Source organism: Populus alba, chromosome 19 (assembly GCF_005239225.2).
Source record: "Populus alba chromosome 19, ASM523922v2, whole genome shotgun sequence".
Classification (NCBI taxonomy): domain Eukaryota; kingdom Viridiplantae; phylum Streptophyta; class Magnoliopsida; order Malpighiales; family Salicaceae; genus Populus; species Populus alba.
The window spans coordinates 8365482-8387540 of record NC_133302.1 but is presented as its reverse complement, the minus strand read 5'-3'; the positions used below and the strand labels follow the sequence as shown (position 1 = coordinate 8387540).

General features: G+C 36.7%; 1 protein-coding gene across 2 annotated transcripts; it reads right to left on the bottom strand.

Annotated features, from left to right (window-relative positions):
* Nucleotides 1–11635: 11635 nt before the first annotated feature.
* LOC118046755 (uncharacterized) lies at nt 11636–12909 on the bottom strand. Of its 2 annotated transcripts, none has more exons than XM_035055766.2 (2): nt 12333–12909; nt 11636–11987 (listed from the first exon to the last, which is right to left on the bottom strand). In XM_035055766.2, the coding sequence occupies exons 1-2, from the start codon at nt 12807–12809 to the stop codon at nt 11862–11864; spliced, it is 603 nt and encodes a 200-aa protein (XP_034911657.1). In that variant the 5' UTR covers nt 12810–12909; the 3' UTR covers nt 11636–11861. The 2 variants fall into 2 exon arrangements, with proteins under 2 accessions (XP_034911657.1, XP_073262933.1); XM_073406832.1 differs by having other exon boundaries at nt 11636–11917.
* Between the last annotated feature and the right edge of the window lie 9150 nt (nt 12910–22059).

The window sequence follows — 22059 nt, the reverse complement described above, 5'->3', positions numbered from 1 at the left end:
AATTTGTGTATGATTCAGTTGAGAATAATAGAATGACTTAGGTTTGCCTTACTCAAAATTTTCTATTTAATATGCATTGTGTGTGTGTGTGTGTGTTATAGAACACGGTAATAATTATAGGGAACACAGCATTAAAATAAACCTACTTTAATTTCTATTAAGATATATATATATATATATATATAATAGATTCAATGAACATATAAAAAAATTATAGTTGTTTTTATACGACATGTTGTTTTGTTCAACTAGCCCAGATTCAATGGCATAACGCGTATGGTGTCAATTGCCATTGAACTTAGACCTCTTATTGAACTTATACTTATCGTCGTTTTGTTACATATTACCAATCAATCTCACTGGAGATGGAGATTTGAGGTTGTGGTCCCCTGATGAGGAAAGGAATAGGTCTGGCAATATTTTCTTTTAATTTATATAAACCTGCTTTAGACGTTAAAGAACATAGCAATGTTGGTTGGATTTTCGTCTATTGGTAAGTATATATTATGCCTGATGTTAATTTTATGAACCAAGATATTCTCGATATAGTCTTAAGCTTCTTCAGAACAGGAAGGCTACCCAAAGGAATCAATACAACCTACGTAACTCTCCTCTCTAAGACAGTAGAACCCATTGAGTTTAAAGATTTTCGGCCCATTAGCATGATTCATGGTATCTATAAGATCATTGCTAAAATCCTTACATCTAGACTGAAAACTGTTATGCAAGATATCATTAGCATTAACCAATCAGTGTTTATAGTAGACCGCAACATTATAGATGGCTTTATGATTGCAAATGAGCTAGTGAGTGATCTAAAAAAGCGAAAAGTGGCAGGTCTCATTTTCAAGATTGATTTCCATAAAGCCTTCGACTCAGTCTCCTGGGATTACCTAGATGATATCATGGGTTATGTGGGGTTTGGCAAAAAATGGAGAACCATGATTTATGAATGTCTTTCTTCATCAAAACTCTCGGTCATCATCAATGGATCTCCTTCAAAAGAATTCTCTGTTCGGCAAGGACTGCGTCAAGGAGACCTGATTTCCCCTTTTCTATTTGACATAGCTGCTAAGGGCCTCTCAGTCCTCTTTCAAAGGAAATCTAGTGGGAATATTATCAAATGGCTGCAATTTGCATCAGGAATTTTCATCAGCCATCTACAATATGCAGATGACACGTTAATATTCATCCTGACAGATATTGATCAGTTAGTTCAAGTCAAAAGAATTTTGAGATGGTTTGCTCTGACTTCAGGCCTTCATATAAACTTCTATAAAAGCTCCATTATTGGTATCAATGTCGACGATCACTTGTGCTTGCACTTGGCTACATCTATTTTTTGCAGATCAGACTCCCTCCTAAGCAAATATCTTGGCATGCCACTAGGAGCCAATCCATCTCGTATCTCTACATGGAAGCTAGTGATAGAGAAGTTTCATAAAAGGCTTCATATGTGGAAAAGGAGACTACTAAGCATGGCAGGTTGTCTATGTCTCATTAAAAGTGTCCTTAATTCCCTGCCTATATATTTTATGTTTGTATTCAAGATGCCAAAAGGGGTAAGCAGGCTTCTTTCATCCATCCAAAGATGTTTCTTGTGGTGTGGATGTACCAATCAAAGATCTTTCTGCAAGATCCAATGGAGACTAGTGATGCGCGATAAGAAACAAGGAGGCCTCGGTGTAGGCTCCCTTATATCGAAAAACAGAGCCTTGCTGCTAAAATGGATTTGGAGACTCTCTTCCCCAGGTATAAGTTATGGAAAATGATTATCTCTTCAATGTACAATCCAGCTTATAAGAATGGGATCCCAATTTTCTACAACCAACCCTCCAAGATATGGAAGGATATTATGTCCATTGTTCAAATCGACGTTCACCATGTCTTCACGAATCATTGCAAATTCATGGTGGGGGATGGCAGTTTAACATCCTTTTGGCTAGACAACTGGATTGGTGACTACCCTCTCAAAACAGCCTTCCCTAGGCTATATCTTTTGTCTTCCTCTAAATCTGCTTTGGTGGCTGACATGGGTAGATGGAGCAATGGAATCTGGCTCTGGTCCCTATAATGGCGCAGACCTCCATTTCATTTTGAACAAGAACAACTATCACTTTTATCATCTTTGCTGGAATCCAAGCCAATGTTTTGCCACAAGATGGATAAGAAAATCTGGACCCTCAACAACGATGGCCTCTTCAGTGTAAAATCTTGCTCTAAAATGATGGACCAGCTGCTATACGGTGGTGCCAAACCATTCCAATCTTCTGTTTGGATAAAACTAACCCCACCAAAAGTGCAACTTTTCCTTTGGCTCCTTGTCCAAGACAAAGTAATCACAAGAGATTTTCTATTTCAGCATGACTACCTCACCCTTCAGGAGTCAATATGTGCTTTCTGCAATAAAAGCTTGGAATCTTCAAGTCACCTCTTCATTCACTGCCACTTCTCTTGGAATATATGGATGAAACTGCTTTCTAATCAGGGCTTTTGCAGTGTTTTTCCAAAATCTATTGATGATATGTGCTACCAATGGTCTTCTATGGTTAAAGGCAAGCAACAAAATCTCTCATGGCAACTTCTTTTCTTATGTGTTGTTTGGAATCTTTAGCTTCATCGAAATGATGTTATTTTGAATGATGCTGCCCCTAACCTTCAAATCTATTTCTCCATGGTGCGCCAAAGTATAGCTTTATGGCTGAGGCTTGATTCCAACTCTTTAGAGCTTAATATAGAGAATGTTTAGTCGGGAGGAGTTGGTTTCTTATTATTTGTTTGTTCCCCTTTTGTTGCTCTCCCTTGTTTCATGCAATAATTTTTGTGCTTTCCTTTCCTCTGCTTGTTCATCTGATGTAAGTTAGGCTATTATCTTTGTAGCCTTTTTCTTAATAAAATTTCAACTATTAACAAAAAAATAAAACTAAGCCAAATTTTATCTTTTGTTTTTAACTACTTTTTAAGTAGTGTATTGTTTCGGTATCCATTTCCAAGCTTAGATTTTCGTTTGATGTTCGTATCCTACACTGGATAATTGAAAGGAGATCAATTATCCAAGAAACTGTAGCCAGTGTGCGATGTCGTGGCAATTTTTTTCTCGAATCGGGATCTTTGTGGTGATAGATGGAAATTGTGGCACTATTATATATAGAATGTATATATAGCATGTATCTATCAGAATAAGAAATTAATATAGGATTATTCCAATGTTGTAATCCCTACAGTTACTGCAGTATTCTACCGTATATATATAAATAGGAAGGTTGGCTAAGGCACAACCCAACACATTCCATTATTCTCAACTCGCACCCACACGGAGAAGCGTTGTGACCCTTGATTGATTTCAGGTTTTTTTTTTATGTAAAGGAGTCACCACCTAGTATTTGGTCACTAGGAACCCTAACTGGTCTTTAAGAGATTTTAAAGGCAAGAGACTGGTAGCGTAAAGTGAAGGTATTAACACCCCTAATACACCCTACCTAAGGTAAGCTGCTTAGTGTTTGATTTGCTTTATAATTGCTATGGTGTTGGTGTTGTTTAATCCCATCAGTTTTCCTATGTTTGATTCAAACTAAATTTATTAAAATAGAAATCCAAAGAGCTTCTATGTTCTTTAGAAGCTCATTTTCCCTTTATAATTTCAAGAGTTTGCGATTCGTAAATCGCAAGGAGGAGAGACAAAAATTTAAAAATATAGGCCACTTTAAGAATCTATTTTTGCCTTAGTGTTTTAAACTCCCACGGCTCGTAAACCGTGGAGAAAATTTGTTGGAAATTATATCAATAGTGTTTTGATGTAAATAGGAAAGTTGTATCTTGAGATAAATAGGAAAGATACATAAGAATATTTTGTATTTATCTACATTGATTTAGCTGTCATTCCTTATCAGTTTCTAGTCTATAAGGGAACCCTAATGTATCTTGTATATATATTGAACAAAATCAATACAGAGAATTAATTCCGCTTGAATAGTTTTTGCTTATATGGTATCAGAGCAGGCTACGACCTAACCCTATTTCTTCTTATTCTCCAACGCATCTGTTTTGTTAGTCTCAGCCTTGTCTTCTCTTTTTTCTCTTTTAAATCATGGCTGCTAATGATATTGATTTTTTGAGCTCTGGCGACTCACCCTCTGCTCCCAGCACCCTTGGTTCTTCATTATTTCTCCACCATTCAGATCACCCTGGTTTACTTCTTGTTTCAAAATGATTGAATGGTGACAACTATAATTCTTGGCACCGTGCTATGAAAATTTCTCTAAGTGCCAAGAATAAGACAGGTTTTATTACTGGCAAAATCAAAGAACCCCATGAGGCTTCAAATCCTGAAGAACATGCCCTTTGGCAGCGCTGCAACGACATGGTGCTTTCATGGATCCTAAATTCTCTTGAGCCAGAATTAGCCGATTATGTTCTTTCATGCAATACTCCTCATGCCATCTAGGAAGATCTTCGTGAAAGATTTTCTTTAAGGAACGCTCCTCGTATTTTTCAGATTCAGCGAGACATCTACAGGATTGAGCAAGGTCAGATGTCAGTGGCAGCATATTACACAAAGTTGAAGGGTTTATGGGACGAGCTTGTATCCTTTAATTCAGAAACATGTACCTGTGGCGCGCGGAATGATCGAACCAAACTTATACAGTTTCTCATGGGACTCAATGAGTCATATTCAGGTGCAAGAGGTTAGATTTTTTTGATGAACCCTTTACCATCGGTTCGTCAAGCTTATACCTCTGTTGTGCAAGAAGAAAAACAGCGTGAGTTGGGGGCTGTTGTCATCATACCATCAAATACAGCAGCCATGGCTGTGCGTGGAAATTACAACATGCCTAAGGGTCGGCACAATAATCAAGTTCATGGGAATCAATCAAATAATTCACGTAACAAAGAGCCTTTTAAGTGCACTTACTGTGGTGATATGTATCACAGGAAAGCAACCTATTACAAATTGATTGGCTACCCTCCTAGTCATCCAAAAGGTAAAGAAAAGGCACCACACCAGCGCCAAGGCTACGACAGGCATAACTCACACTCTACATCTGGTAAACCCTCTGCAAATCAAGTGGATTTTAATCCCACTTTTCAGGAACTCCAGGTGTCTCTGCCCAACTTAACTGAGGATCAATATGTTTAGATACTCAGTGCCTTGGCCACCAAGCCTGTCACTCCACAGGCTAATGTTGCTGCTGACCCAACCTTCAATGCATCAGGTTTATTACTGGTTGCTCACAATCATTGGATACTTGACAGTGGGGCAACCCATCATATTACTTCTTCTCATACATCATTAAAGCATGTCAACAAGAATCTGTCTTTGGCACCTGTTTCCTTACCTAGTGGAGACGTGGCAAAAATTACTATGACGGGCTCCATTCAATTTAACAATTCTTTTCAATTGACCAATGTCCTCTGTGTGCCAAGCTTTAAAGTTGATCTTATGTCTGTTGGCAAGACAACCGATGATTTACATTGCTCAGTGACTTTTTTTCCATCTTGGTGTATTTTGCAGGACTTGGCTACGAGGACAATGATTGTTGTGGGTAAGCGACGTGATGACCTGTATTATCTTGTGGCGTTGGCTTCAACTCCTCCTTCTACCCATTTTGCTTGCAATTTGATTATTTCATCCGATCTTTGGCATCGCTGATTGGGACACCCTTCTTTCTAATCGTTTACAATTTTTAGCTGATAATTCACTTAAATTTAATTTTGATTCCAGTCATAAATGTGACGTTTTTCCATTGGCAAAACAAACTCGTCACCCTTTTCCTTCTAGTTCAATTTCAACTTCAAAGTGTTTTTCTCTTATTCATTGTGATAATTGGGGTCGTTATAAAACCCCCTCTATTTCTGGTGCTTTTTATTTCTTGACCATTGTGGATGATTTTTCTCGTTTTACATGGGTTTTTTTAATGCGTAACAAGAGTGAAACACAAACTCTACTTCGTCAGTTCTTTCACTATGTTCACACTCAATTCAATACAAAGGTTCAAAAACTTCGTTCTGATAATGGGGCTGAATTTCTTTCATTAAAAATTTTTTTCCTTGAGGAAGGCGTTCTCTTTCAACACTCTTGTGTCTATACACCTCAGCAAAATGGTGTCGTTGAGCGCAAACATAGACACATCCTTGAAACTGCTCGCGCTCTCCATTTTCAATCTCATTTACCCATTACTTTCTGGGAAGAATGCATTCTTACTGCTGTCCATATTATTAATCGCCTTCCTACTCTATTGCTTCATAAAAAAACACCCTTTGAGATTCTTTACAACAAATTACCTAATTATTCTCGCATGCGAGTTTTTGGATGCATTGCTTTTGCAACCATAGTCAATCCATCCTCAAAATTTTCTCCCCATGCCACAAAATGCATTTTTCTTGGTTACCCTATGGGACAAAAAGCTTACAAACTTTATGATATTGCAACTCAGAAAATTTTCACCAATCGGGACGTGGTATTTCTTGAGGACACCTTCTATCATCCACCACAAATCAATCCTACAGCACCCAATCCACCAGCCTTGCCTATTCCTCTTCCTATTGTATCTGATTCTTATTCCCATCTTCCTCCCTCATCAGCCATCATTGATCCCTTTGATCCCCCTATATCCTCTTCAACTGCACCACCCGACTCAGCACCTTCTCTTCCTGAGCCACCTTCCTCTACTCCATTAACTCCATCAGCTGCACCGCAAACCTCTGTTCAATCGGATGACCCTGTCCTTCCTGAACCTACTCTGGTTATCCATGACCAACCACTTTGTCGTTCTCAATGACCTCGAGAAGCCAACGTTCGCCTTAAGGATTATGTTTGCTTGCAGGTGATTCTGCCTCCACACCAATTGTTCTCGGCCTTGTCTGCACCTACACCAGGTATGAAATATCCTCTCTGTCACTTTATTTCTTATAATCGGTATTCTCCATCACATCTCTGTTATATTGCCAATGTTAGTCGTGATGAGGAACCTCCTTCCTATGAACTTGCTATGACTGATCCTAAGTGGCAGGAAGCTATGAATTTTGAGCTTCAAGCTCTCATTGACAATCACACCTGGAGCCTCGTTCCTTTGCCCCCTGGCAAACACCCAATCAATTGTAAATGGGTGTATCGCATCAAACGCAAGGCTGATGGATCTGTTGAGCGCTATAAAGCTCACCTAGTCGCTCGGGGTTTCACACAAACTGCTGGAATTGATTATCATGATACTTTTTCCCCCACTGCAAAAATGGTCACTGTCCGCTCCCTCCTTGCTATTGCTGCCAGTTTGAACTGGCCTTTACATCAGCTAGACGTCAACAATGCTTTCTTAAATGGTGATTTATTGGAAGAAATTTATATGTCTCCTCCTCCTGGTCTTTGGCTACAGGGGGAGAACATTGTGTGTCGCCTCCACAAATCACTATACGGGCTTAAGCAAGCGTCTCGACAGTGGTTCTCTAAGTTCACAGAAGTTATTCTTGCTGTTGGTTTCTTTCAGTCAAAAGCCGATTATTCCTTGTTCATCAAAAGAGATGGCACATCCCTTACTGTCCTATTAATCTATGTGGATGACATTTTAATAACCGAGAACAACATTGAATCCATCAAAGGTTTAAAGCAGTTCCTCCACATTCGTTTCCGCATTAAAGACCTTAGTGATCTGAAATTCTTCTTAGGCATTGAAATAGCCCATTCCAAGAAAGGTATTTACATTTCCCAACGCAAATATGCTTTGGAAATTATCAAAGACAGTGGATACTTGGGTGTCAAACCAGTTGAGTTTCCTATGGAAGAATGTAGACTTTCAAATACAGGAGAATTGCTCAAAGATCCTTGTATATATCAGCGTCTAGTTGGTCGATTAATTTACTTAACCATCACTAGACCAGATATCACATATTCAGTTCACATTCTCAGTCGATTCATGCATGAACCACGTCAACCTCACATGGCTCCTGCTCTTTGAGTTGTTCGTTATTTAAAATTAGCTCCTGGTCAAGGTTTGCTTCTTCATTCAAATAATTCATTACACTTAAAGGCATTTTATGACTCTGATTGGGCGGGTTGCCCTGTCACTCGCCGTTCCACCACCGGGTATTGTGTATTCCTTGGGAATTCTTTATTTTCATGGAGAACTAAAAGGCAAAAGATAGTTTCCTTATCAAGTGCGGAAGCTGAATATAGAGCAATGGCAGGTACATGTTGTGAGCTCACTTGGTTAAGACATTTATTAACAGATTTACATATGCCAGTTTCAGATCCTGTTACTCTTCATTGTGATAATCAAGCTGCCTTACACATTGCACAAAATCCAGTATTTCATGAGAGAACTCGACATATTGAAATGGATTGCCACTTTATTCGGGACAAAATTTTGCGAGGTGAAATTGCTACTCGATACGTGATTTCTTCACAACAATTAGCAGATGTGTTTACAAAGGCTTTGGGAAAGGAAAAGTTCAAACAGCTCATGTGCAAGTTGGGAGTTATTGATATTCACTCTCCAACTTGAGGGGGAGTGTTGGAAATTATATCAATAGTGTTTTGATGTAAATAGGAAAGTTATATCTTGAGATAAATAGGAAAGATACATAAGAATATTTTGTATTTATCTACATTGATTTAGCTGTCATTCCTTATCAGTTTCTAGTCTATAAGGGAACCCTAATGTATCTTGTATATATATTGAACAAAATCAATACAGAGAATTCATTCCGCTTGAATAGTTTTTGCTTATAATTTTTTTTTTTCAAATGTCCTCGATTACAATCAAGGCTTCTTTCAAGAATTTGTGGTGATTTATTATTCCTATAAAATTATTTTATAAATTCACCACTTAGGGTTTCTTAATCCAAATATTAACAGTAAATAATAACAAGTTATTCTCAATAATACTTTGGATATTTATCCATTTGAGATTTCTTTATCAAAACATTAACGGTGAATAAAAGATGAATTCCCACCAAAATAAGATTTTTTATTTTTTTGGAATATTAGCCAATACCCTTTGGAGTTTTACAAACATGTTGTAAAATTCAGATACGCAAGAAAATAATTTTTGTTGTGTTTAAGAAATCCATGCGAAAATACATTTTTGAAACTTTCAATAAATTTTATATAAAAAACATTCAAAATATGTTATGGTATTAGTTGTATGCAACACATAAGAAATTTCTTTTTTTATTTGATCGAAACATAAGCATTATGGTAATCACAAATAAAAACAACAAGTCATCACATATATTTCAAAAAAAAAATTCATAAGACTTAAGCGTTTCATCTAAAATAAAGCAGGATAATAAATAAATAAACCTCCAAGGCCAAATGACTCAAAACCTAAACATAGCTTGACCCATTGTTTTCGATAGAAAATAGTAAGTCCGTATCACATGAAAAAAAAAAAAAAAAACCCTTTGAACCCAATCCTGTAGCAGAACCCCTGACTCACGCCTCTCCCTTTTTTTTCAAGCACTGCCATGTATTTTTTTTCACACAAAAAGCAGGAACGTGTAGTAAATACTAAGGCTAAAGAAAAATGCATGCTGTCTTATTTCTACAAATCGAAGCAGAGGACAGCGTGAACCCCGAATCCGCCAAAAAACCAACAAAAAATCCCTTAACTAACTATGCTCTCCCTCACTTTTTTTTTATTTTTTCTGTCTGTAAAAAAAAACAAATTTGCGCCAATAAGCCAATTATTCCTATGCAACGTTCTAATAGAGAGCACGTGGACAAAGAAATGGAGAAATAATGAAGACCTTTAAAGTTTAGAGTTACTCTCAATAAGAGAGCAAAACAAACGCAGCTCTAATATAATTAAAAAATAAATTCTTAACTCAAAGACATAGGAGAAACAGTGAGCAAGCATGCAAATTTGTTACTAAGATAGAAATCGAAGGTGCAAAGCTAGAAGACAAAACAATTTTTTAAATATCAAAAATAGTATATGTAGGTCTCACTGAAATGTTCTATTGTAGCAGCTAAAATATAAACCAAGCGAACATTGCTATCAAGGTTTAGAGCAAAACTTGTGACTCACACCTCTCCCTTTTTTCAAGCATTGCAAGTCTCACTGAAAGTTGAAATATAAACCAAACAAACATTGTTGTCAAGGTTTAGCAGCAAAGCTCCTTCTTCGTTTTATCTTTTTTTTCTCTCCTCTTTCCTCACAGCAACGCACGCAAGAATGCAAGAAAGAAACTCCCTCTGTTTTTTGTGTTTTTTTTCTACTGCCTGCCTCTCTTGTGTTTTTCATGTCTTTCTCTTTGCTATTTTTTTCTGCTCCTTTTCCTCTTCCGTTAGGTCATTAGGAGGGTTTATATATAGTCTAAATATATATTTATTTAGGAAAGCTTCAATGCATTAATTCTAGGAAGTAAATCCCTTTTAATCTGCAGTAAAAGAAAACGCAAAAGGAAACTGAAATATCCTGATTCCTATTTTGATTTCAGCAGTTAGTTTCCATTGATCAAAGGGTGGTAAAACTCCTTTCTTTCCTTCCATAGCTGGGACCATGAGGCACCAACTGTTTCCTTTGAAATGAGTCAATAAAAACATGGTCTGCAACTCTCCAATCAACAAAACAAACATGGAGGCCAACAGGAAATTTGCAAAGAAAATAAAAGGAAAGAAATCAGATGGGTAAGGGTGCATGCTGCAAGTCTTATTTTTCTTATTCAGAATGGTAGAAATCCTGTCATTTATGATGATCCAACCCTCAAATTTTAATTCAAATAAGTATTTTATGTCTCAAGGGTATAAACATATTGCTTCTAACTATCCAAATTGCAAAATTATACTATTATGGAGGAAGAAATAGCTAGCAAAATGATTTGCTGATTGAATCAAATCAAGAAGATAAAGTGACTTATGCTAATTAAAGTGAGTTATTTATCATTCAAAGAAGTTTGAGAGTTGTTCATCATGAAAGTGAAGATTGAATTTGTTGCAATAATGTTTACTGCAAATGGGAAGGTATGTGATGTGATCTTTGATAGTGGTGCATTTGTTAATGTTGTATTTACTAATATGACAAGCAAGTTCCACCTTAAGATGGAAGCATACCCTCATCTCTACAAATTGAGGTCTTTGGTAAAGAAGCATGAACATAAGGTAACAAATGCATCTCTTGTAAGAGATTGAGACAGCCGGGGTTTTACTCGCTCACCTGGACCCACAAAATGCACTTTCCGAGGGATGAGGTTTCCTCGAATCCAAAAAAAATAAAATAAGGCAACAAATAGATGTCTTGTTTTACTTTTTGTTGGAAAAAATTGGCTACCAGGTCCGGTGTGATATAATTCCTATAGATACATGTTATTTATTGCTTAATCATCGATGGTAATATAATCGGAAAGTTCAGAATGATGGCATTAAGAATACTTATTCTTTTATGATATAGTAGTGATTGTTTTGTTTTTTAGGCTCTTAATGTATCTATTTCTTTTTTCACTAAGTCAAAAATATATGTTAGTTATTATTTGTATAGATTTCTATCAAATCATTTATTTTGATCTCAATTATGTCATTTTAATTTATCTCAATACATTTCTAAACATATAAACAAATTATAAGTACCTCATTTTATCCAGCAGTCATGTCTATATATTTATTTAGAGTTAATCTAACGTACAATGAAATCACTTGTGAGGGTGTTCAATGATTTTACTAGATAAGCTTCATTTACTGCATGATGTACACAAAAACAGCTTAACATTAAAGTAACAAATTCACAATGCCCTCCAAAGGCACACATGAGAATATGGAGATCGAATGCATGAGAATACCATTGCAACAAAAATGCAACTCCATAAAAGTAACTTGAGCTTACTGTACGATTGGAAGCATTTGACTGGTGACATATGCATCATTGCTTATTTCACATAATGCTGCAGTTACATTTTGATGCAAGATCAGCAGCGCCAACAGTTAAGCCTGCAAGACCAACAGTTATCTCTGCAACTAGCAGTGTCTTTTTATGGGATTTAAGCACCTTTCTTCGCTTCTGAAATTACAGATAACAAAGCATGATGATTAGATACTAATGTCCTGTTATGGGTAAATTACGTGAAACAAATTGGTAACATCCAAACTATAAAACAAATTTCGATTCTGATGTATTCTCATTATCACTATTACTATGCTATAGAATAAAAGCCACGCAACAATTAGGACAACGAGACATTAAATTCATTATCACTAACATTAATTACAAGAAAAAACAAAATTGATTATCAAAATGAAAAAAAATATGATCCATAAACAATGAGGTATCAGTGAATTTAGGTAAATGTATAGTAATAAATAGTAAAGAAATAATTATAGTGTTTTAGTTTCTAAAAGTAATTACCTTTATGGGGGCCTGTTGTATCACGCTCCTGCTTTGACGTAGTAAAGTATAGTTATCGCAGAAGATGGCATCACCGTGGTGTGTGTAATTTTTACCACCATAACAAGCACAACAAATTTCATAGGTGCTATCTGAATCGCCATTGAAGAAACATTGAGAGCAACTGAAGTATGCTCCTGCCAAGAACGAATCACAACCCTTGCAAATTAAAGCCCTTCCACTCTTCATGATGTAGTACAAGACGATGGCTTCCTCAAAATCCAAGCTTCCATTGCCGTCCTTGTCCAGCGCCGTAAAGATGCTCGGATGAATGATATCTGTGGCTTTGTTTTTCTTGAGATAGTTCACGTATTCAAGAAGGCTAATTTGCCCGTCTCCGTTCTTATCCATGGCTTTGAAAGTTTTCCAGGCCAGCTTCTTATTCCTAGCGGGCAGATGTTCATAATAAGCTACAGCAGCCCGGCGAATCTGCTCCATATATGTTTATGCGTGTAATATTCAAGAGGAAGAAAATTTAAGAGGATAGTGGAAGAGGTAGCTAAACCTCATATATTTAGTTATTACTTTGTGAATTCAACACCCAATTAGAAATATTTTTTTTTAATTTTTATCACGAATAATTAATTATATACCAAAATTGAGACTTGACTTTTATAAAAGCCAAAATAAGTTGACTTGACGTAAGCAAACTACAAGACGGAATCATAGATTATAATTATTAGATATTCATTCAATTTATATCAACCACCAAATTATAGGTATAATATCTTGGCTTCCACGGCAAGTTGATTCAAAAGAGCTTGATTTGGATTTTGTTTTATTTTAAACGGTTTTTGGGGTTGTTCAGGAAAATGGGGAAGACAAGGTATCCTTGTTTTTTATCTATGGAAAGTGGGAATGGGAGTCGACATCTTGTATTTTGGTTACTAAAAACCCTAACTAGTCTCAAAGATCAGGCACGGGGACTGGTTGCGTAAATAAAAGGTATTAGCACCCTAAATACACCTTGTTTAAGGTAAGTTACATTGTTTAATTGTTTGATTAAACTATTGTCTTGTTGTATTTTCTAAGTGTTAGTCTGTTTATGTTTTAAGAAAAGTCCTCAATAATTAGATCTTTATCTTATCGAGTAAAAACATAATAGTTCTAAAGTTTATAAAAGAGAATCTTTTTTTTAATATCAGGAATACATTTTACATATAAATTCATAATCTTCGATATTATAAGAAAACAAAATAAATTTTTTGAAAATTTTAAAATATTAGCCTAGTTCTCATGACTTTAATAGATTGGTTATTAAAACTAAAAATGCATGTTAAGATATTTTTGTGATTTTTTAAAACAAATATGCTAAAAACAATTTATAAGCTTTGAGGAACTTTGTTGTATGCATGAAACAAGATTTTTTTATATATATAATTATTTTTTTGCAACATTTTGAAAAAAAGATGGATAATTTTAACACCGGATTTGTGTTTTTATGATATAAAAATACAAATCAATGTTAATAAAAAAAGGCATAAAGTAAACAAGAAAATCACCAATTTTTGGAAATGATTTTTTTTTCAATTTTTTATTTTTGATTTCTTTTTAAATCATATTACATAATAACATATTATTTATATAAAAATGGTTAGGTTTGGGCCTAAAGGAATTTGGATCGAGACGAGCCCATAAAGGAGTTGTGCTGAATCCTAACGCATGAGAAAATGGGTCTAGACCGACCCTAATAGGATTTTGGGCTGTGACTAGGCTGCTCAAGAATTAGGTCAAGGCTGGCCCTCAAAGGCAACTGGGCTACGATGGGGCCCCAAAGGAATTGGGTCAAGACTAACCTAGAGGAAACTGGGAGGCGACCGGACTCATGAGAAAATGGGTCCCAACGACCACAAAGGAGGCTTAAGAGAGACCGAACCCACAAAGAAGTGGGTCAAGACCTGCCCCAATAGAAGCATGGGTCGAGACACAACCCATAAGGAATTGGGTCGAGACCGGCCTCGAAGACCCTGGGCCGACGCCGAACCCGGCCATTGTGTAAACCCTCTCGATGAAAAATCATAAATTGATTAGTTTTATGCAAAACAAAAAATTTCATAATTCTCAATCGGGTTATCAGAAAATTAAAAAAATTTGTGTGGAGCCTTCCAATATGATGTCTTAGCCAGGGTTAAATTTTTAGATTTTTTATATAAATTCATAAATTTGATGAAAAATCACAATTTGACCAGTTTTACGTTATTAGATATAATTTTTAATCTAGCCATCAGATTAAGCTGAAATTTTATAAGGGACATTAAAATATATTGAATACAATCTAGTTAAAATTTTAGGATGAACAAATCTTAGTAGTGCTAGCAAAAAAATAAGGACCGTCAAATAGAGCAAAATGACTCATTAAGGGTAAAATAGTTATTTGCCATTAAAAAATAAAAAAAAAATAAGGTCTCCCTTCCTTTTATATATTGCCAACTAGGCAAAAGCAAAATGGGAAAAGAAAGAACATAAAAGAACGTGAGAGAAAGAGAGAAAAGGAAAAAATAAGAAAATCGAGAGAATAACCTTGTAAAATTGCAAAGTTCAACTTATAAAACCCTAATCTATGAAAGAATCAAGTGAAGGAAGAAGGAATTGAGAGAGGGAAATTGGCTAACTTTAGGAGAGAAGAGAAATTGAAAGCAAGTCAATTGGTAAGCATGAGAAGTCTAAAGTTAATGTTTGATTTAGATGTTTTTAAGCTTACTTGATTAAGTTAAAAAGTAATTTCATGGAATTTTACTTCAATTTTCCTTAAATCCTTGCTTCTTGAACTTAAGAATCCTTATGGAAATTTTGGGGAATTAGGAGGGGAAGGAAAAATGATGAAGTTGAAGTGGAATATAATGAAAACAAGTTGAAATAACAAGTAAATAAAGAAAAATTTGGGGGAGGAAAGAGAACATAACATTCAGCCAAATGAAGGAAAAGTGAAGGAATGAGTTTTGATGTTAATGTTTAGAAAACTATGTTTAATCATGATTTTTTTACCCAATTCTTTATCCATTTTTTTGATAACATTTTTGAAAAATCCAAAATTAGCGAAAAAACAACAAAAATCCAAAATATATATTTTTAATATATTTGCATCATCTCAATTTTCAAAGATCTTTGGAACGTATTATTTTTTAAATCAATAATTTTTCTCATTCGAGTCAATATTGATAAGAAAAATAAAAAAAAATAAAAAAAATCGATTTTACAAAAAAAAAACAAGAAGAAGTTAAGGGATCAAGTTTGAAATCCTAGCAACATAGACTTGCTAAGAGGAGTTTCCAACACATTCACAAGTGGAGAGGTTTCAAAAAAGAGGAGAAACACGATAAAACCTAAACCTAAACCTATCTCTACCCACACTAGCCGCCCCACCCATCTCTTGGCCGCTCCTTTTCTCCAACCAAAGCCATTGCCCCCCTCTTCCTTTGGTCTTCTCTCTTAGAAAAAACCGAACTCGAGCCCCTCCATTCATCAACATAGACCTGCTAAGCACCCCACACATAGAAACCAAAATTGCCTCCCAGACCCACATAGACCTGGGCCATCTCACCTTCTCTCTTCAGGCCCCAGTTCCCCCTCCAACCTCTGCTCCCGGTTACTTCTCCCTCTCTAAGCCATCACCAGAGCTCCCATCTCCTGAAAAGCTAGCCTCCCAGCCTCCCTTCTCGCTAGCCAAAGCTTTCCCTACCTCTCAAACACTACCTCTCTCTCAGCCAACAACACAGACGCCTCCACCTAAACCAGCCAACCGAACTAGCTGTCCCCATCTTCCCTTCCTCTCAGCATTGTCCCTCTCCTCTCTCAGCCGACCTATCAGCCTCCCTCACCTGACGGTCACCACAAATCTGCCCGTCTTCTACCTCCCGCAGCAAAGTCGGCCCTGCAACAGTGCCTCCCCAGCTGGCGAGGAAGAAGGGAGGAAGTCATTTCAGATCTCCCCAGCTGCCTAGAGTTTTTGCAGCGGCGCCAGGAGAAGACGTGCCACCACTATTTTGGTGACATAGAAGCCTGCCAACACTGTTTGTGTGGCTAAACTGTTCCAGATTCTATTTTGGGGCCTCTTTTTGTAAATTCAAACTGTTTAATGTGTTGTTTAGATTAATTTGAACGTTGAGTATTTTGTAATATGTAGTCCTGGTGGAGGTAAAATACAGTAAAAAAGTGATGTTTGTGTTTGTATTTTTTTTATGTATAAATTTTTTAAAATGATAAAAATTAAAAAAGATAAAAAGAATTAAAAAGAAAAAAATTGAAATGTTTTAATTTGCATTGAATTTGGTTCATTTTTCAAAAAATATCAAAACAATATTTTTCTTTTGGTATTAGAGATTATAATCTTATATATAAGATGTATTCTTGATATTAAATAGAAGTTTTAAAAAATATCAAAACAAAATTTAAAAAGTTTGTTTTGTTTTTTATTGATGCTAGAGCAATTAGTTTTTTTTTTTACCTGATAAGATAAGGATCTCCTTACTAAAGAGAACTTTTCTTCTCTTTTTAAGAAATCATTAGCAAGACAGCTTTCAAAACCTTTTAAATTTCATCAAATTACAAAGCAGCTTACCTCGGGTAGGGTGCGCTAGGGGTGTTAATACCTTCCCTAGCCACAACCAGTACCTTACCCGTGAATTTCTGACAAGAGCTGTACACCTGGGTTTCCTAGTAGCCCTGAATTAAATACTAGGAGGCGACTCCCAAAACCAATCAAGAAAAGAAATGAAAAATCACCAACGACGTCGCGTGACGTGCAACAGAATGACGACTCCGCTAGGGAAGGTACTTGTTGTTATCCATTTTTGGGTTCCCACATAAAAAGATGGAAAAAAAATACATCTATAAAAAAATATATTCAGAAGGAATCCAAAAAACAATAGAAGTGAGAGAAAAAGACGTTGGAATGCCCACAAAATGGTGAGAAATGGGTTGAGAAGGTTCAAAAATACAAGAATTGAAATTTTGACAGTATATTTTTTACTGATGAGAGCCCTTAGGATAAGGAAAATCCAATTTGGGAAAGAAAAGTTCAAATGTTTATGGACTCAATTAAATTTTATCCAAGGTTTAATTGAATTTATGAAGGGTTTGATTGCAAGAAAATTGATCTTTTAAGTCAATTTAGGCTTTTATTGAAAAAAATTGAAGTTCTAGGGTCCAATTAGAATTTTGACCAGTTGGTTTGGTCAAATTAGGGGCTTAATTGCATAATTATTGAAGTTTGATGGTCAATTAGGGACTTAATTGAAACAATCCGAAACCAAGGACCAAACCAAAAAAGGCGCTAAAATTAAAGGACCCAACTACAATTTTTTCGGGGTTTGATTACAAAATTGCGAACATTTAAATGACCAAATCAGAAGAATCCAAATGGCGTCGTTTCCATTGAAGCACTATTCATTGTCTTTTTAAACATTGCAGCTATGGCGTTAAAGGTAGGAGACTTTAACAATGATAATGGAGCCACTTGAATTAGGGAGCATGTCTCACGCCACCATGTACGCCGGTCGTTACTCTGTTGGTAGAAAACGTCTGCATCCTCTAGCTATAAAAGCCAGAGGAAAGAAGTAGCCAGAGAGGAGGAAAACGAGGGGGGAAACAGAGGGAGTACAGTGAAGAGAGGAAAGAAAACCGAAGAGGGTGACGAACGAAATAAAATAAAAAATTCATAAAGAAAAAGATGAGAGTAGAACAAGATAGAGGAGAGGATATGGAGGAGAGAACGAAGAAGACGACATAGAGAGGGAAAAAAAATGAGAATTAGAGGAGATGGGGAAAGAGTTTGATCTAAGTGAGAAGGAAAGGAACAGAAGAACAAGAACACAAAAGAGAAAGGAATAACAATAACCTAAATCTCTTCAGTCTCTCTTTCTCTTCACCGTTTGGAGCAACGCCGCCACCATCTTCCTGCCCCTGCTGTAACACCCATAAAGAAGAAGAAGAAGCCTGTGCCTCTGCACAAACAGGAAGAACAGCAGCAAACACTGCCCACCACCGCAGAGAAGAGCCACCGTCTGCAGCCACCAGCACCACCTTAAGCCACCATCAACGACAACACAACCACCATTACAAACAAAAGAAGAAAAGGAGAAAAAAGAGACAAAAGCGGGTAGAAGAAGTAACATAAAAAAAATAGAATCGTCGTCTAACAGCATAGAACCAGCAACTACAGCTCCCACAAGAATGGACGACCGCCAGGTAAACCTCCCGGGCTGCTCCACTGTTCACATTGCATGTGAACTGTTGTTACCCATTTTTGGGTTCCCCACAAAAAAATGAAAAAAAAAAAAGCATATCAAAAGAATATATTCAGAAGGAATAATAATAAAAAAGGATAGAAGTGAGAAAAGGATGCTAGAACTCCCATAAAATGGCTAGGAATTGGTTGATAAGGTTCAGAAATACAAGAATTGAAATTTGACATTATTTTTTTTTTACTAATGAGAGCCTTAATGACAAACAAAATTCAAGTTGAGGAAGAAAAGTCTAAAATCATATGTTTATGGACTCAATTAAATTTTATCTAAGAGAAAGTACTAAAATGCATTTATTTCTAAAAATCCAACCCTCTTACAACCAAAAGTAGTGCTCCAACAACCATATCACTGGCGTTCACCGTTGGATGAGGCCAATATTTGGTTATCTTGTGTACCTCATCATTGTCTTCATTCTGACCGGAGGGATCGTTCATATTTGTCGTCGTTTGCAAAATCTAATTGTTTGAAGGTTTCGGGAAACCCCCCTCAGACCTGTCACCGTCGTCGGCCGATTTCTCATTCTTCTACTATTGGATCAACTCGATTTTAGGGTATGTTGTGTGTCTCTATAGTTCCTACATCCAGATCAGAGATATCGTTCATATTTGAATCCACTAGAGAAATCTTATCGTTTGAAGATTTCTGGACAAACCACTCTTGGAACAATAAGATCCGCTGGCCTATTTCTCACTTTTCTACCGTTGGATGATTCTGAATTTTGGATATGAAATGCTTATGGTTGTATTACACATTCTAAACGGTGGAGATGAGATGAAACCCTTCGAGCAAAGTGTTATGAACGTTTAAATTGTGGCTCGTCAATCTCATGTCAGTTTTGGTCTAACTCCGATCTAGGAAGATCCAACCATTAACTTGAGCTGATATTTGGCTATATGCTGCATAAGATGTGTGTTTACCTTTGTACCGATGGGATTTGCTATTGTTTGAATTGTTAGTGAGTAATTCTTGTTTGAAGCTCTGTCCAGAATCTGTCATGGCTTTCAATCCGAAACCCCAAACACCCAAAGTTAACATCACCCCCTTAAATACTAAACACCCCACAAACCAACACCAAAACACAGCCTCCCCAACGCAGGTTTGATTTCAAAAATCCCACGAATCAACAAACAATCAAAAATCCCTTTCCAACAGCCACCTTGGCCCTAAACAACAACCACCCTCTAAACACAATTGCAGTATTCATAACCCAAAGAACAACGATACAATAACAAGATCTCCCAAAATGCTTCCAACCAAAAAGCCTTCGCTCACCCCTGAAAACCAAACCTTAGCAACGTTACTCAAACCTCACCTGAATAATACAGCCTCTCAAACACCTTCAAGCTCACATATCCTCACCCTCCCCCTCCTAAACACCTTTAAACAACCTTCCATTCTCCCTGTTACACTAAGCCTACCGAGACCTGTGCACCACACAATAAACATCCAAAACGTTAACAAACCTTCTTCTAACATAACCTTGCTAACCTTTACCCCTTCTAAGTTCTTTATTGAATGTTTCCCATCATGGTTAGATTATCAAGACCTCAAAAAGACGCTTGCAAAGATTGATCCTGTTACCAATTTTTTTGTCTCCAGGAAAAAAAACATCACGAGGGAGATGGTTTGGGTTTGTTTCCTTCCTCTCCACCTTAAAAGAATCAGACATTTGTGACAGCTTGAACCTTATTTGGTTTGATTCATACAAAATTCATGCAAACCCAGTCAGATTTCAAAAACCTCTAGAAAAAAAACCAGACCTTGTTATAAAACCACAACCAAAAACCATGCCCAAACTCACCTTCAGGGACACCCGGACCTTCGTTGAAGCTCTCTCTGTCTCAAAGCATCCAAAGAAGATGGTGATGTATGAGTCTATCCCCGATGACAAGGAATGGCTTTAGAGAAGTTTAGTGGGATTTATAGCCACAGACGTGGACTATGCTCACCTTGAGCATATGGTGCTAAAAAAATGTCAAGCAGACAGTTGGGTTTTGTTTTTTGGGAGAAAGCCAAGCAGTCATCACCTTTACTATTAGAGAATCTATGGAGAAAGAACTAGTAAATGCCTCCTCTATTTTGGAAACATCATTCTTTCATCTAAAACCATGGGAAAAGGGAGCTAAAGCCATAGACAGATTTGTGTGGGTGTCTATATTAGGATTACCTTTGATAAGATGGAATCGCAGATATATTGAATCCATTATTGAGAAAGCAGGGAAAATGCTTCGATATGACATTACCAGCGTGAGCCAAGGATCTCTCACGGGAGTAAAAGTGCTGTTGAGCACAACCTCATTTGAGACGCTAAATGAACATGTTTTGCTGGTTTTAGATGGCGATGAATTTGAAATCTCAATCATGGAAATGAAACCGGATTTTATTCCCCTGCTGTCTACAATCAAACATTCAATGGGTGCAACAGGCATTCAAACATTAGATGAAGAGTTATGCAGCGAATTTGCAGCTTCAGATGAGGTTACGGCAGCGGCCACAAAAATTACTACCACTGGCGGTGATCGTTGTGCAACATATATTACTTTAACACAGCAATAAAAGGCGGATACGGATAGTGATTTCTCTCTCATTCTCTGTCAAGGGTACACTGGACCAACAAACAACTTAGATCATATTGACACAAGTTCAAAAATTGCTTGCCTTTTTCCTGAAATAAAAGAAACACGTGACCCTCGGAAGAAGGGGAAGAAAGACAGGCATGTTTTGGCTCTTAATGACATATCAGATATTGTTCATGACTCTTTCAGAAACACATCTCAAAAAGAAAACGGCTCACCCCCTGCTATTAAGTCTTCTATTGATAAACATGAAGATATTACCTCTAATCATACATCCATGGATAAAGAGACCAGTGATACACAGGCTCATCTACAAACCCGTTTGAACTCTTAGTGCAGCCAAGAGGCTCCTAAGAAGCGATCAACGAAAACTACAGGAATGCTAGAAGCAAATCAAGGAAACTGAAACTGTTGCAAGCTAGTGGTAGTGTAGCTAACACTACTGAGAAATGTGTCTCTCTTATTCCCTCAATTCAGGAATTAAGCAAGGCAATGTCCGGTTCCAGACAGCCTGTGAGAATAATCAAGCTGATGGTTTTGATATAGATAAGGAAACCCAGGAAATGTTACATGATGCAGCGGCTCTGGGCTTGGGAATATTCCAAGATCTTATCTATATAAAAAAGAACAGATATCTGGCATCTTGTTCTTTTAGGGGAAAAGGTCTTGTTTAAGGAGTCGCCACCTAGTATTATGGTCACTAGGAACCCTAACTGGTCAACAGAGATTCTATGGTTCGGGACTGGTTACCTAAAAGGGAAGATATTATCACCCTTTAAACGTCCTGCCTGAGGCAGGCTGCATTGCTAGTTTCGTCTTAAATTGCTAAATGTTTATTAGTTCACGCTACGATAATTTGCTTATAAT